Source organism: Pristis pectinata, chromosome 43, assembly GCF_009764475.1.
Source record: "Pristis pectinata isolate sPriPec2 chromosome 43, sPriPec2.1.pri, whole genome shotgun sequence".
NCBI classification, from domain to species: domain Eukaryota; kingdom Metazoa; phylum Chordata; class Chondrichthyes; order Rhinopristiformes; family Pristidae; genus Pristis; species Pristis pectinata.
The window spans coordinates 2,874,354-2,889,771 of NC_067446.1; the positions used below are offsets into that span (position 1 = coordinate 2,874,354).

The window sequence follows — 15,418 nt, forward strand, 5'->3', positions numbered from 1 at the left end:
CCGAGGGCACAGCCTCAGAATAAAGGGACGTCCCTTTAGAACTGAGATGAGGAGGAATTTCTTCAGCCGCAGGGTGGTGAACCTGTGGAATCCATTGCCACAGAGGGCTGTGGAGCCCAAGTCATTGGGTATATTTAAGACAGAGATTGGTAGGTTCTGGATTGGAAAAGGTGGGGGGGGGGGGGGGGGGGAGAAGAAAAGGGGTTTAAGGGCAGAACATGGGACAATGAGGTTGAAAAAAAAATCAGCCACAATCGAATAGCAGAGCAGACTCGATGGGCCAAAGGGCCTAATTCTGCTCCTTATCTTGTGGTTACCTTGGGGATGAGGTTCGAGAACAACTGTGTCCCACAAGATATCTTTTATTAGTCACACGTACATCGAAACACAGTGAAATGCATCTTTTGCGTAGAGTGTTCTGGGGGCAGCCCACAAGTGTCGCCACGCTTCCGGCACCAACATAGCATGCCCACAACTTCAGAACCCGTACATCTTTCGAACGTGAGAGGAAACCGGAGCACCCGGGGGAACACACGCAGACATGGGGAAAACGTACAAATTCCTTACAGGCAGCGGCCAGATAGGTGTACCTGGTCAGGTGGGAAGTTATGTAGCAGCTGACGGATGTTGTTGTTGTACTGAATCTGCCAGTGGTTCCGAGCCCAGGTCACACAGTCCTCCCAGGACTTGGGACGTTCTGTCACCAGGCTCTTGAAGGCAGCCTCCAACACCTCGAGGGGCTGGGCTCCTGGCAGCTTCAGGGTGCGTTCCATGAACTTGGAATCCCTGTGGGGGGGGGGGGGGGGGGAGGGGGAAGGCGGAGAGACAGACAGACAGAGACAGGAAGAGAATTAGTCTAGTCCGATGCAGGGGAACGAGGACACAGAGGAACACTTCACAGTCAAGTCACAGCACGGAAACAGGCCCTTCAGCCCACCGAGACTATGGACTGCCTGCAAACACCGATCCCGTTTTATTCCCTGCACATTCCCATCAGCTTCTCCCGGATTCTACACCTCACCCACACACCAGGGGCTGATTAACCCACTGACATGGCACGTTGTTGTGATGGGGGGGGGGGGGAGGGGGGGACCCATGGTGAGCCCACGCAGTCACTAGGAGAAGGCGCAGGCTCCACACACAGACAGCGGCAGTGGTGGGGATCCAACCTGGGGACTGCCCTGGTCAAGACTCACCCAGTCTAACCCTCCCACCTCGGTTCATAACCCTGGAGGTCTCTGCAATTAGAGGACACACCAGGGCCCTGTTTAATTGTGTGGAGGGTTTGCACCGCTGCCGCCCTCTCGGACAGTGAGTTCTGGAACCCACGGACATTTTCCCCCTCGCTGAGGCCCATTGTAAGCCATGCCTGGGTTACCAAACACCCGACTCACAGACACCCCTACACACTGTGTCATGACAATAACCTTTCCCTCAATGTCAGCAAAACAAAAGAGCTGGTCATTGACTTCAGGAAAGGGGGCGGTGTACATGCACCTGTCTACATCAATGGTGCTGAGGTCGAGAGGGTTGAGAGCTTCAAGTTCCTAGGAGCGAACATCACCAATAGCCTGTCCTGGTCCAACCACGTAGACACCACGGCCAAGAAAGCTCACCAGCGCCTCTACTCAGGAGGCTAAAGAAATTTGGCAAGTCCCCTTTGACACTCACTAACTTTTATCGATGCGCCACAGAAAGCATCCTATGGATGGATCACAGCTTGGTACGGCAACTGCTCTGCCCAGGACCGCAAGAAACCGCAGGGAGTTGTGGACACAGCCCAGCGCGTCACAGACACCAGCCTCCCCTCCATGGACTCTTGTCTATACCTCTCACTGTCTTAGTGAAGCAGCCAGCATAATCAAAGACCCCACCCACCCGGGACAGTCTCTCTTCTCTCCTCTCCCATCAGGCAGAAGATACAGGAGCCTGAGAACACGTACCACCAGGCTTAAGGACAGTTTCTGCCCCACTGTGATAAGACTATTGAACAGTTCCCTTATACAATGAGATGGACTCCTGACCTCACAAATCTACCTTGCACCTTACTGTCTACGTGCAATGCACTTCCCTGTAGCTGTGACACTTTACTCCGTATTCTGTTATTGTTTTTACCCCGTACTACCTCAATGCACTCTGTATGAACTCAATATATCTGCACTGTGTAATAAATTGATCTGTATGAACGGTATACAAGACAAATTTTCCCACTGTATCTCAGTAAAAGTGACAAAAATAAACCAATACGAATGAGCTCCCATTATATTAAATTCAGATGCCTGAACGTATCGGTATTGGTTTATTATTGTCACTTGTACCAAGGTCCAGCGAAAAACTTGTCTTGCATACCGATCGTACAGATCAATTCATTACACAGAGCAGTTACGTTAAAGTAGTACAGAGTGTCCACAACTGTCTGCAGTTTCTTGTGGTCTTGGGCAGAGCAATTCCTCCTCCTCCACCACCCCTCCCACCCCCGCCCCCGCCATCCCCTCCCCCGTCATCCCCTCCATGAGAACAGAGATCAACTTACTGGATGTACTGATTGACATTCTCCGCTGGCTGTTTGAAGAGCCCTTCAAATTCATCACGAGCCCACTACAGAGCAAGGAGCAGCAAAGGGTTAGAGAGTGCACACCACCCAGCTGATGTCCACATCCGACCTCCCTACTCCCTTTCCCACAGCAGGCACATCCCATAAACCTGCAACCTGCAGTTGCTGATATTGGACACACTGGTGTGGCAAGCCCAAATCAGCCACCCCTCCATCACCTGTGAGACACCCAGAGAGGAAGGAAGGTTGTGCCCCTCCTTCTGAGGTCCCAGCCAACGTACACAGCGCCCCGATTTTAAAAATCTGCATCCAACCCCACTGGACCCACACTGCTCCGTCCCGGCATCCTCGACCTCTGCACCTCCCAGACAGAGGGAGACTCCCTCCAACCACCCCCAACCCACTCCCCTCCCCACCTCTCCTCCCTCCCCCCCCCCCCCCCCCCCCCCCCCCAAGCAACGGGAGCTGGGTGACCATCCCCATCCCCCAGCAGAGCGGAAGAGGTAAGACAAACTTGTGAGAGCCACTGCCTCGTGGCTCCGGAGACTTAGGTTTGATCCCGACCTCCAGCGCTGTCTGTGTACGCGCTGAGTTTGCTGGTTCTCTGTGACTTCATGGGCGCTCTGGATCCACCCACACCCCCCACCACATCCCAACGAACGCGCAGAGTCGGTGGGTTAGTCAGCCCCCAGAGCCTGGGTGAGGGGTTAACTCTGGGGAGGGGGGAGTTGATGAGGGGTGGGGGGAGGAGAGGGGAATGAAATGGGATTGGTATTGATGGTCAGCACAGACTCAGTGGGCTGAAGGGCCTCTTTCTGTGCTGTACGACCAGAAAGTCGTAAACAGGTTCAAGTGGGTCCATGCTGACCATTGACCCACTCATTTACACTGATCCCATTTCATTCTCTCCACCTCCCCAACAACTCCACCCCCACCTCCGTTTCTATCCCCTCACCTCCAGACTGGTGGGGGGCAACTTACAGCAGCCGATAACCCACCGACCCCCCCACATTCGCTGGGATGTGGTGGGGGGGGGCACCCGCACAGACACATGGAGAACATGAGAACACACACAGACAGACTGAGGCAGAGGTTGGGATCGAACCCAGGTCTCGGGCGCTGAGAGGCAGTGGTCTCGCAGGGCCCCGAAAGTAAACCCGGCACCACGAGGGACAGACTTAACCCCACCCACACGACTCTGACCCAACTCCCCAGAGGACGCCGCTTCGCAACTCGGTACGAGTCAGGGCTCCCCGGGACTGACCTGTAGCGTGTGCTCTATGGCGTTGGGGAAGTTCTTGAGGGTGCAGATGGGGATGGATTTCTCCGGGGGGTCCTGGCTGGAGCTGTAGGACTCGGTGAGGAAAGGGATGACCACTTGCACATTGCCCTTGGTGCCCAGAGTTCCCGACTCCAACAGGGGCTTGCGGTAATATACGCACCTCCTGTCCATGTACATTCCTGTATTTGGGGTGGGGGGTGATGGGGGAGGAGGGAACACAGTATGGGTTAGACACAGTGAGGCTCCCTCTATACCATTCCATCACATACAGGGGGAAGCTCCCTCCGCACCGTCCCGTCACACACTCCCGGGGTCAGACACAGGGGGAAGCTCCCTCCGCACCATCCCGTCACACACTCCCGGGGTCAGACACAGGGGGGAAGCTCCCTCCACACCGTCCTGTCACACACTCCCGGGGTCAGACACAGGGTGAGGCTCCCTCCGCACCATCCCATCACACACTCAGGCACAGGGTGAAGCTCCCTCTACACCGTCCCGTCACACACTCCCAGGACTGATTTGGGAGAACAGTTTCAGGGAGTGGGTCTCTTTTCAATAATCTTTGAACTTAGAGGAGCGGAGTTGACGACTTAATAATGCCCTTTGTTCATCGAGAAATATCAGTCCAGTTTTTTTTTCTTTTGAATTTTTTTTCTTTTGAATTTTTTTTTCTTTTGAATTTTTTTTTAAAGTTTGTTTTGTTTTATTACTTAATTTTTTTTATTTGGGTTTTTTTTATATATAATAAATCTTTTTCTCTTTGATTTTTTGTTCTAATTTACCAAGACACCGTGGGGCCTAGAATATATTTTTTATTCTTTATGACTATATATCTCATGATAGTTCTCCCGATCTCTTTGTTTTACGTGTATAATGACCGATGTTATACGTAGTAATTTGAAAATTAATAAAAAGATTGAAGAAAGAGTCACAAGATCACAAGACAAGGGAGCAGAGGCAGGCCATTCGGCCCATCGAGTCTGCTCCAAGGAAAAGGGAAAAAATGAGAAATGAGAGGGGGGGGGGGGGGGGGGAGAAGGAAAAAAAAAATACTCTAATCCCAATTTCCGGCCTTATCCCCATATCCCTTGATACCCCAACTATTTAGATATCTATCTCTTCCTTGAATGCCCCCACTGATCTGGCCTCCACTGCCGTACCTGGCAAGGAATTCCACAATTTAACCACCCTCTGGCTAAAGAAATCTCTCCTCATCTCTGTTTTGCAACTGTACCCTCTAATTCTAAGATTGTGCCCTCTGGTCCTGGACTCACCCGCCAAGGGGAACAGCCTAGCCACATCTACTCTGTCCATTCCTTTCAACAAGTGGGGAGTAGTCTGTGGGGATTACACTCCAGATCAAAGTCCTGAGGTTGCCGTAAAGTGATACAGCATGGAAACAGGCCCTTTAGCCCACCAAAGACCCATTCACACTTATTGTATTTTATTCTCCCCATTGGCTTTATCACCTACACACTGGGGGCAATTTACAGCAGCCAGTTAACCTATCAACCCTGGGTTACTGGGGCCAGCGACAGAATGACTGGTGTTGCGATACCCGCCGTTGTTGAATATCACACAGCTTATGGTTCACTTGGGACAATTGTGGAACCTCCATCTCCAGTGAATTCCACCCTGGGACAAGCTGCCCGAGTGGAAAGGTGGGAGAAGGGTCAATGGGAACTTTCGAAGAGGGACGGGGAAGGGAAGATTTTCCCCATAGGTCTGGTAATTTATCAATGTCACATAAAAACATAGAAAACCTACAGCGCAATTCAGGCCTTTTGGCCCACAAAGCTGTGCCGAACATGTCCCTACCTTAGAAATTACTAGGCTTACCCAGAGCCCTCTATATGTACTGAGATACAGCGAAAAGCTTGTGTTTTGTGTGCATCCAGACAGATCACACCATACATAATTACATTAAGATACCAATAGAAAAACAGAATGCAGAATATAGTGTTACAATTACAGAGAAAGTGCAGCGCAGGCAGACGAAGTGGAAAGGTCACCACGAGGTAGATTGGGAGATCAAGAGATCATCTTTAACATACAAGGGGTGCATTAAAGAGTCTGATAACAGCGGGATAGAAGCTGTCCTTGAGCCTGATGGTACGTGCTCTCAAGCTTCTGTTTCTTCTGCCCCATTTGGGGGGGGGGGGTTTGCGGGCAGTGGGGAAGAAGAGAGAATGTCCGGGGTGGGAGGGGTCCATGATTACATAGACTGTGTTACCGAGGCAGCAGGGAAATGTAGACGGGGGGAGGGCTGGTTTGCGTGAAGGACTGGGGGGCTGCGTTCGCAACTGATTCCTTGCGGCCTTGGGCAGAGCAGTTCCCGCACTGTGATGCGTCAGGATGTTTTCTATGGTCTGTGGGGAACAGATTGGGGACAAACTGGAGAGCTGGCACAGGGGCGAAGGGCAAAACAGCCTCCAGTAGAAAGGGAGGGAGACACGCGGGAGACGTTGACTCTTGGCAGGTGAACGCTCTCTCATCCCCCCTCGTTCCTGGTTGGCTTCACAAGTCAGGGCACCAGGAAAGGGGAGGGAGGCGACACTCACTGGCGTCGACATTGTCCAGTGCATTGGCCACGCCGTCCAGAGCTTCGAAGAAGTCATCGTCATAGATCCTCTCGGTGTCGGGCCCGACGCGGTTCTGGTGGGCTGTGACTCGGATGTTGGGGTTCATCTGCTTCACGGCGGCAGCTGCCGTCTCCGACTTCATTTTCTGGGCAGGGAGGGAAAATTGAGAGGAGGAAAAATTGAGAGGAGGAAGACGGTGTGAGTACGGCAAGAACCACTTGCAACATTTCCGCATTAAAACCACCCCCGAATTTCTCTGCAACCCCGAGCTCATTCCGCGTTCAGTTCACCTCGACTCCCTTCACTCTGTGTTCCCAGCCTGAGAGCCGAAGGTCAACAAGTTTGGGAGGTTCCCAACTTCTGCGCAGCCTGTCCATACGGATGTGCAGCTGGGAGACTGGTGGGATTGCAGGCACCTTCTGCCGGGCGTGAACTCTTGTTCCCGACTTGCGAACTGTATGGGGGTTAAGGACGGTTCACGGGAAGGGAGCCCTGCTGTAACCTGGGGAAGACCTGTACTATTCACGCTGGTTTTATTCACACCCGCCAGCTCTCAGCAGCGGAGTCCCCTGGCTCCCAAATATCAGTCGGGTGAAGGGTGCCTCCCTGATGATCCCCACCAAGCCACAGGCTGATCTGAGAGCGTTGGCCCCATCCTGCCTCCCCCTCTAGAACCAAAGCCCCCTCCTGCCTCCCCCTCGAGAACCAGGAGCCCCCTCTTGTCTCCCCAACCACCTCCCTCACCTCTGTCTCCCCCCCCCCCCCCCCCCCCCCCCCCCCCCCCACAGAGCCGGGTGCCCCCTTCCATCTCTCCCCTCCAACACTAGACCCCAGGGCACCCTCCCATCTCCCTGTCTAGTCCTGGGGGCCCCTTCCAGGCCTGTGGTGCCCCATACCATCTCTCCCCTCCCCCTCTAGACCTGGGGTACCCCCTCCTGTCTCCACCTCCCCCCCAGGACCGGGAGCCCCCTCCAGCCTCCCCGTCTAGAACCAGGAGCACCCTCCTCTCCCCCCGTTCCTGCCCCCCCCAACAATCCCCCCACCCTGGGGCTCCCTCCCCAGCCCCCTTCTCACCGTCACATCCCAGGGCCTGAAGAGGAACTGGCGGTTGAGGTTCGACTTCTCAATGGTGTCCATGTCGGTGACGGTGAGCTCGCCGCCCTCGCCGCAGGCCAGGCCGATCATGGCGAAGTTCTTCAGCAGCTCACAGCCGATGGCCCCGGCACCCACCTGCGCGAGGCCAGAGACCGGTCACGACAGACATTTTTAAAAAATGTTTAGTGTTTAATACACCTCAAGTGGCTGCACAAGGAATGGCCACTTCCTAGCTTATTGGTTCATCCATCAGGTGAATACGTGCTTTCTCATTGGTTGGTTTGACCACAGGTATCTAAATAGGTTTCCTGATCGGACTATTTTTAGCTAAGGAGTACCTCTTATCTCAGGTATAAGAGGTGTTGCCTTTTGTTAACACCTCCTGCTCTTGCCCACACCTCCCCCTCTTGCCTTTTTGTCTCGGCTCATCTCCTAGTAGTAAAGCTAGTGCCATGTGCTCTGTGACTGTTTCTATGTTTTAAACTCTTCCAATAAAACTTTGCGAAGCACCAAGTTGTTTCCAACTCATTCCTGGACCCCTGAAAGAACCTGCGGATTCGAAAATAACTGGAACCGACAGACATGATGGCATTGGAGAGATTCACTGGACTAACTCCTGGGATGAAAGAGCTGTCCTGTTCCCTGTTCTAAGATGGCTCCATAGTCTTCGAGGTTTAGAAAAATTAGCTGAATTATAGAAGATTCTGGGGGGGGGGGGGGGGGAGGATGGGAGACGTTTCCATTAGTGGGAGAGTCTCGAACAAGGGGGCATAGTTTCAAGATTAGGGGGCGTTCATTTAAAACCGACGTGCGTAGGAACTCCTTGCAAAGGAAGCGAATCTCTGGAATTCTGGATCCTGGAGGGATGTGGAGGCTGGACCACCGGGGGTGGGGATTTAACAAGAAGGCAGAGAAATGTTTTAAAGGAGGGGCTGCGGGGACTGGCACAGAAGGGACGAGATGTGGGACAGATCAGCCAAGATTGTCATGAATGGCAGGGTAGGCTTGAGGGGCTGTGTGACTGGCTCCTGCTTGTATGTTTTGTGAGCCTCCCATCTCAAGGGGAGTAATCAGCTGTAGATGTTTTAAAGGGGCAGGAGAAAACTCCAAGGGGCGAGGGGATGAGCCTCGAGCAGTGATGGTAGAGCCAGTAACTACTGAGCAGGTCAGAACAATGATTGATGGGGTGGGGGGGGTGCGCATCCGCGGGAGCCAACAGTAAAGGGGGGGCAGTGGGCTTGTTTTTGTTCTTCCCTCCCTCCCGTTAATCGATCGAGTGCTTACCAGGAAATACTTCAGCTTGGATAGTCGCTCCTGCATGGCCGCACCGAACACCGCGATCTGCCCGTCATAGCGGCAGTTCCTCTGCACGGGGAAGGAAAGAGGTGAGGAAATGCAGCCCAGAAGCAGGCCCTTCAGCCCAGCAAGTCCGTACCAGCCCGCTCTCCTGCCACCCATCCTACATATCGACCCACTGGTAACCAGCTGCTGGTTACTGAGGTTAAACTGGTAAACCAAGAGCAGCGTTAATTCTTTAGGGAGGTTCGGACCAAACCAGGAGGATGCGTCAGGGGACGGAGGGACTCACAGGAACACGCAGACCCCACGAAGACAGAGCCCCAGGTGGGGATCGAACCTGGGTCCCTGCAGCTGCGAGGCGGTGGTGTTAACTGCTGTGCCACTGGGGCTGCCCCAGTTGGTCCGAAGGCTACCAGGGTACAGAGTCAGAGAGAGACGCAGCATAGCAACAGGCCCCAAGTCCCCGCCAACCCAACGCTCCTGATTCACGATCTCAGCCTCTTCCCCGCCCCCCACAGACGCTGCTCGACCCGCTGAGTTCCCCCGGCAGTTCGATTTGAGCTCCGGATTCCGGCATCTGCAGTCTCCAACCACCCATTTTTATTCCAATCCTGCCCCAAACAGTTTTACTCTCCTGCACCTTCACAACGACTGCCCCCAGATTCTACCCCACACACACTTGGGGCGGGGGGGGGGGTGCCAAGTGACCCACCGAACCCACACATTTGTTGGGACGTGGGGAAGAGGAACCCACGTGGTCACAGGGAGAGCATGCAAACTCCACACACAGCTGCGGAGGGTGGGATTGAACCTGGGATCGTTGGGAGCTGTGAAGCAGCAGCTCCACCTGTCGATTTTATCTGGGAACGAGCTTCATGGGAGAGAAAAGTGGGCAATGGGGGGGGAGGGGGTCACTTTCAAACGCGAGATGCCCAGGGCAAGGAGAGACAGAGATACGGACACATCCAAATAGGAATCAGCCCACCTTGCCGAATCCTTTCCCACTCTTCCACTATAGGAAGGGTCGAGCTGCGGAAAGCCAAGAATGTAATCCAACCCCTGCCTGAACCAAGGGACATTGACACAGCCGTGCTGATGCTCTGATGTCGCAACACCACTCCTTGAGAGCATCTGGATGCGCGTACTGGGGCCCGGGACCGCGTGCGCTGGACTTACGAAGCTGCAGTCTTCGGGGGTGAGCTGGGGCTCGTTGTCCTCAGGGAGGGACTCCAGGCAGTCGAAGTACAACCACTGCATGATGGGCGTGAACTTGCCAGTACAGGACTGAAGATGAGGAAAAAGAAACAAAAGGAGAGGTCAGCGGAGGAAGATCCGAACACCCAAATCTTCCCAGCCCACAGACAGTGCTGGGGCTCCTTTAGTGCTGAGAAACAGGCCCTTTGGCCCACATTGACTATACTAACCCCACTTCCCAGCACTTGGTCTCTTGCCATCTATGCCTTGGCCACTCAAGCGCTCGCCTAGACAATTGTTTTGTGAGAGTCTCTGCCTCCACCACCCCCTCAGGCAGTGCGTTCCAGACTCCAACATCCTCCCCCCCCCGGGAGAAAAAAATATTCCTCCTCAGATCCCCTCTACTGATTACCCTAAACGTGTGCCCTCTGGTTTTATATATATATCAGTCTAGTTCTTATTCTATTTACAGGGCAACACAGCTGGCTGAAGTGGTCATAAGAGTCCATAACACAGAACTGAGACAGGCCATTCGGCCCAACTCGTCCATGCTGACAAGTGTGCCTATCAACGCTAGTCCCATTTGCCTGCGTTTGGCCCACGTCCCTCGCAATCTTTCCGAACCACGTACCTGCCCAAGTGTCTTTTAAATGTCGCAACTGTACATGCCTCTACCACTTCGTTCCATATACTCACCACCCTCTGCGTGAAGAAGTTAGAACATAGAAACCCTACTGCACAGTCCAGGCCCTTCGGCCCACAAAGCTGTGCCGAACATGTCCCTACCTTAGAAATTACTAGGCTTACCCATAGCCCTCTATTTTCTTAGCTCCATGTACCTATCCAACAATCTCTTAAACAACCCTATCGTATCCGCCTCCACCACTGTTGCCGGCAGCCCATTCCACACACTCACCACTCTGAGTAAAAAACTTAACCCTGACATCTCCTCTGTACCTACTCCCCAGCACCTTAAACCTGTGTCCTCTTGTGGCCACCATTTCAGCCCTGGGGAAAAGCCACACGATCAATGCCTTTTATCATCTTATACACCTCTATCAGGTCCCCCCTCATCCTCCGTCACTCCAAGGAGAAAAGGCCGAGTTCCCTCAACCTGTTTTCATAAGGCATGCTCCCCAATCCAGGCAGCATCCTTGTAAATCTCCTCTGCACCCTCTCTATGGCTTCCACATCCTTCCTGTAGTGAGGTGACCAGAACTGAGCATAATACTCCAAGTGGGGTCTGACCAGGGTCCTATACAGCTGCAACATTACCTCTTGGCTCCTAAACTCAATTCCACGATTGCCACGAAAAAGCTGCCCCTTTTTCAGTCTTTCCCCTCTCACCGTAAACCTATGCCCCTTATTTTGGACACCCCTACCCTGGGGACAAGACTGTGACCACCACCTAATTAATATTTTTATTATATACACACACACACACACACACATACACACACACGTCAAGAAGGTCACCCCCTCAAGTCTCCGACACTCCAGGGAAGTCAGTCCCAGTTCTCTCTGGCTCCAGCAACATCCACATTAATTCCTTCTGCATCCTCTGTTTGAATCTCCGGAGTATGGCAACCAAAACTGCACACAATACTCCAAGTACAGTCAGGCAGTATTCCTGCAAGTCCTTAAGAATGTTTGGATTTTTACAGATAACTTAGACTAGGGCATGCATTGGAGTAGAGATGCAAAATGGAAACCCACACAGTCACAGGGAGGACGTGCAAACTCCACACACAGAGGTCGGGATCGAACCCAGGTCCCCGACGACATGCCAAATCCCCTTAAACTTCCAAGGAAGTAGAGACACCGGTGCGCCTTCTTCGCGGTAGAATTGGTCTGCTGGGCCCTAGGATAGGTGCTCAGATTTTGACACCCAGGAACTTAGAAGTGGCTCACCCTTCCCACTGCAGAGTCTTTGATCTGGGCCCAGCAGATAGATGCAACCACAGAGGAGGCGAGCCGGCATCTCTACTTTCTTCGAAGTTTGAGGAGATTCGACCATCTGCAGCGCTGACAAACTTCTGCAGATGTACAGTGGAGGGCATTCCGAATGGTTGCATTGTGGCCTGGTGTGGAAACTCCAATGCACAGCAATGCAAGAGGCTACAGAGAGTCACTGGCATGGCTCTCCCCACCGAGGACGGGCAAGGGAGGGTTAACTGGCAATGGAGGTGAGGGTCAGGAAGGCGACGTCCATCGGCAGAGGGATAGGTACTAATACAGGCAGTTCCCAGGGACATCTGCAAGAGATGATGTCCATCAATCAGGAACCACAGCAACATCCCCCCCTCCCCCCCCCCGGGCCATGCCCTCTTCTCGATGCTGCCATCAGGCAGGAGGCACAGGAGCCCGAGGACCCCACACCTCAAAGTTCAACAACAGCTTCTTACCCCACTGCCACCTGGTTCTTGCACTAACATTACCTCAGACTACATTTCCCCTCAGCTTAGAACAGAGAACTACAGCACAATTCAGGCCCTTCAGCCCACAAAGCTGTGCTGAACATGTCCCTACCCTAGAAATTACTAAGCTTACCCATAGCCCTCTATTTTTCTCAGCTCCATGTACCTATTTAACAGTCTCTTGAAAGACCCTATCGTGTCCGCCTCCACCACCGTTGCTGGCAGCCCATTCCACACATTCACCACTCTCTGAGTAAAAAAACTTACCCCTGACATCTCCTCTGTACCTGCTCTCCAGCACCTTAAACCTGTGTCCTCTTGTGGCAACCATTTCAGCCCTGGGGAAAAGCCTCTGACTATCTACCCTATCAATACCTCTCATCATCTTATACACCTCTATCAGGTCCCCCCTCATCCTCCGTCACTCCAAGGAGAAAAGTTCCCTCAACTTGTTTTCATAAAGCATGCTCCCCAATCCAGGCAGCATCCTTGTAAATCTCCTCTGCACCCTCTCTATGGCTTCCACATCCTTCCTGTAGTGAGGCGACCAGAACTGAGCACCATACTCCAAGTGGGGTCTGACCAGGGTCCTATATAGCTGCAACAATACCTCATGGCTCCTAAATTCAATTCCCTGATTGAAGAAGGACAATACACCATATGCCTTCTTAACCACAGAGTCAACCTGCGCAGCCGCTTTGAGCGTCCTATGGACCCCAAGATCCCTCTGATCCTCCACACTGCCAAGAGTCCTACCATTAAGACTATATTCCGCCAACATATTTGACCCACTAAAATGAACCACTTCACACTGATCTGGGCTGAACGGCATCTGCCACTTCTCAGCCCAACTCTGCATCCTATCTATGTCCCGCTGTAAGCTCTGACAGCCCTCCACACTATCCACAACACCCCCGACCTTCGTGTCATCCGCAAAGCATTAGCTTGCACTCATGTGTTTATTATTTTGTCATGCCAAACATGTATAATTTATGTATCTTATGTTTGCCATGTCTGTAATGTACTGCTGCTGTGAAATCTAATTTTTGTAGCATTAATATGCTGCATGATTTATACCATGATACATGTATACTATTAGGAATTATTCTGGAGTTATGAAATTATGGATAGCAGATATTAAAATAAACGTCAGTTCCTCAGGAAAGAGAACCTGTTCACAATTTAACTTTAATGGACACTTCAAGGCTATTGAAACCAATCAGTGGGTGTGGGACATTCTGATTCTGTCCTTTTGAAGACAGAAGATGAATGTTCGTGTTAATTGGTGCTCAAAGGAAAACTTCAGAGAGAGAGAGAGATCGGGTAAGGTACTAAGTGGCCACCTCCTGTATTAATGCATCATTGAAGGCATTTCCCTGCCACCTAATGCACAGTTTTGTCACTTAATATTCCGGCTGGTTGTATATTCTTTGAGCTACCCCTCAGCACTGCAACAAAAGGAGTACATTTTGGGTGTCTGGAGTTGGTGCTCAGAAGCTTTCGGTACAGACGCCAGTATTGAATATCTAAATGGGTTCTGCTGGCTGGGATGTGCTCCCATTGTAAATATGTAATTCTGCAAAGTTACCTGACGATATTCAAAATGTTGAAGTAGGCAATTGTAGCCATTGAAACTGTAGTTAATTGTTGAGAAACAAAGGACTGCAGATGCTGGAATCTGGATGAAAAACACGATGATGCTGGAGGAACTCAGCAGGTCCAGGCAGCATCCGTGGAGAAAAGCAGGCGGTCGACATTTCGGGTCAGGACCCTTCTTCAGGGCCTGTAGTCGTCGTCTTGAAGAAGGGTCCTGACCCGAAACGTCGACCGCCTGCTTTTCTCCACGGATGCTGCCTGGCCTGTTGAGTCCCTCCAGCGTCATCGTGTAGTTAATTGTTTATCGACTTGCATTGCCCCATTGCCAGTCACTTCAACTCCCCCTCCTACACCATCGCTGATACGTCAGTCCTCGGCCTCCTCCACTCCCGGGCAAAGTCCAAGCGCAAACTGGAGGAACGGCACCTCATTTTCAGTCTTGGAACCTTGCAGCCTAACGGCATGAACATTGAATTCTCCCACTTTAAGTAACCCCCCCACCATGCTTCTTCCCTTTCCTAGCCTCTTGTTTCTACCCTTTTTCTTCCCCCCCACTCTCTCCTTCCCTTTGACCCATCCCCTGGTGGATCTACTCTCCCCTCCTCCCCCCCACACCTGCCTATCACAATCTCTTACGTGCATCTACCTATCACCACCCTGTGCCCACCCCGACTCCCCTCTTCTGTCCACCTATCACGGCTCTGCTTTTCCCTCCTATACATCAGGCTTCCCCCTTTCCCTATCTTCAGTCCTGACCCAAAACGTTGACCGCCTGCTTTTCTCCACGGATGCTGCCTGGCCTTGCTGATTTCCCCCAGCATCATTGTGTTTTTTGCATCTAGACTCCCAGCATCTGCGGTCCTTTGTTTCTCTGTTATCTTAGTGCTTAAACAGTATAAAAACACTGTGTAAGCAGTGAAATTCTCTTAGACTCTCCCTCTCTCTCCAGGAGACCTGCTGTGTGAATGAAGACTTTCTCCCAGTTGCCGCTTCTGTGTGGCTCAGTTTAGTCAGTTGCAACACGCCCACGACAATGAACTTGAACGGTGAGGCATGGCTCCACCAGCCACGACATCCCCCGCCCCCACCCGCCTCACACAAGTGTACCTTCATCACTTCCTGGGCCGCCACCCCTCCAATGAAGGCGTTGACGGGGGCCAGGTCTCCCGCTGCCACGTAGGACATCTTCCTGATCAAGCCTTCGTTCAGCTGCTCCAGGCGGCTGCAGGGCGATGCCCTCTCGTTCAGACCCTTGCTCAGGTTGACCAGCTCATCGGCATCCGCCTGGTAGGAGTTGGCAAGGGGCGGGGAAAAACAGGAAGGGAAGGTTAGACTGGTAATAGCGCAGGGTTAAACAGGCCATTCAGCCCAACTCGCCCGTGATGCTAGACCCTCTAAA

General features: G+C 52.5%; 1 protein-coding gene across 8 annotated transcripts in view; it reads right to left on the minus strand.

Annotated features, from left to right (window-relative positions):
• Positions 1-15,418, minus strand: part of uba1 (ubiquitin-like modifier activating enzyme 1) — a 64,399-nt gene that overhangs the window by 11,719 nt on the left and 37,262 nt on the right. For all 8 annotated transcript variants that reach the window (XM_052009049.1, XM_052009055.1, XM_052009054.1 and 5 more), the window contains exons 11-18: positions 15,127-15,303; positions 9,989-10,096; positions 8,798-8,878; positions 7,493-7,648; positions 6,398-6,563; positions 3,819-4,015; positions 2,534-2,598; positions 591-786 (exon numbers count right to left, since the gene is read on the minus strand). In XM_052009049.1, coding sequence (XP_051865009.1) covers positions 591-786; positions 2,534-2,598; positions 3,819-4,015; positions 6,398-6,563; positions 7,493-7,648; positions 8,798-8,878; positions 9,989-10,096; positions 15,127-15,303 — 1,146 coding nt within the window. The remainder of the gene's footprint in view (positions 1-590; positions 787-2,533; positions 2,599-3,818; positions 4,016-6,397; positions 6,564-7,492; positions 7,649-8,797; positions 8,879-9,988; positions 10,097-15,126; positions 15,304-15,418) is intronic.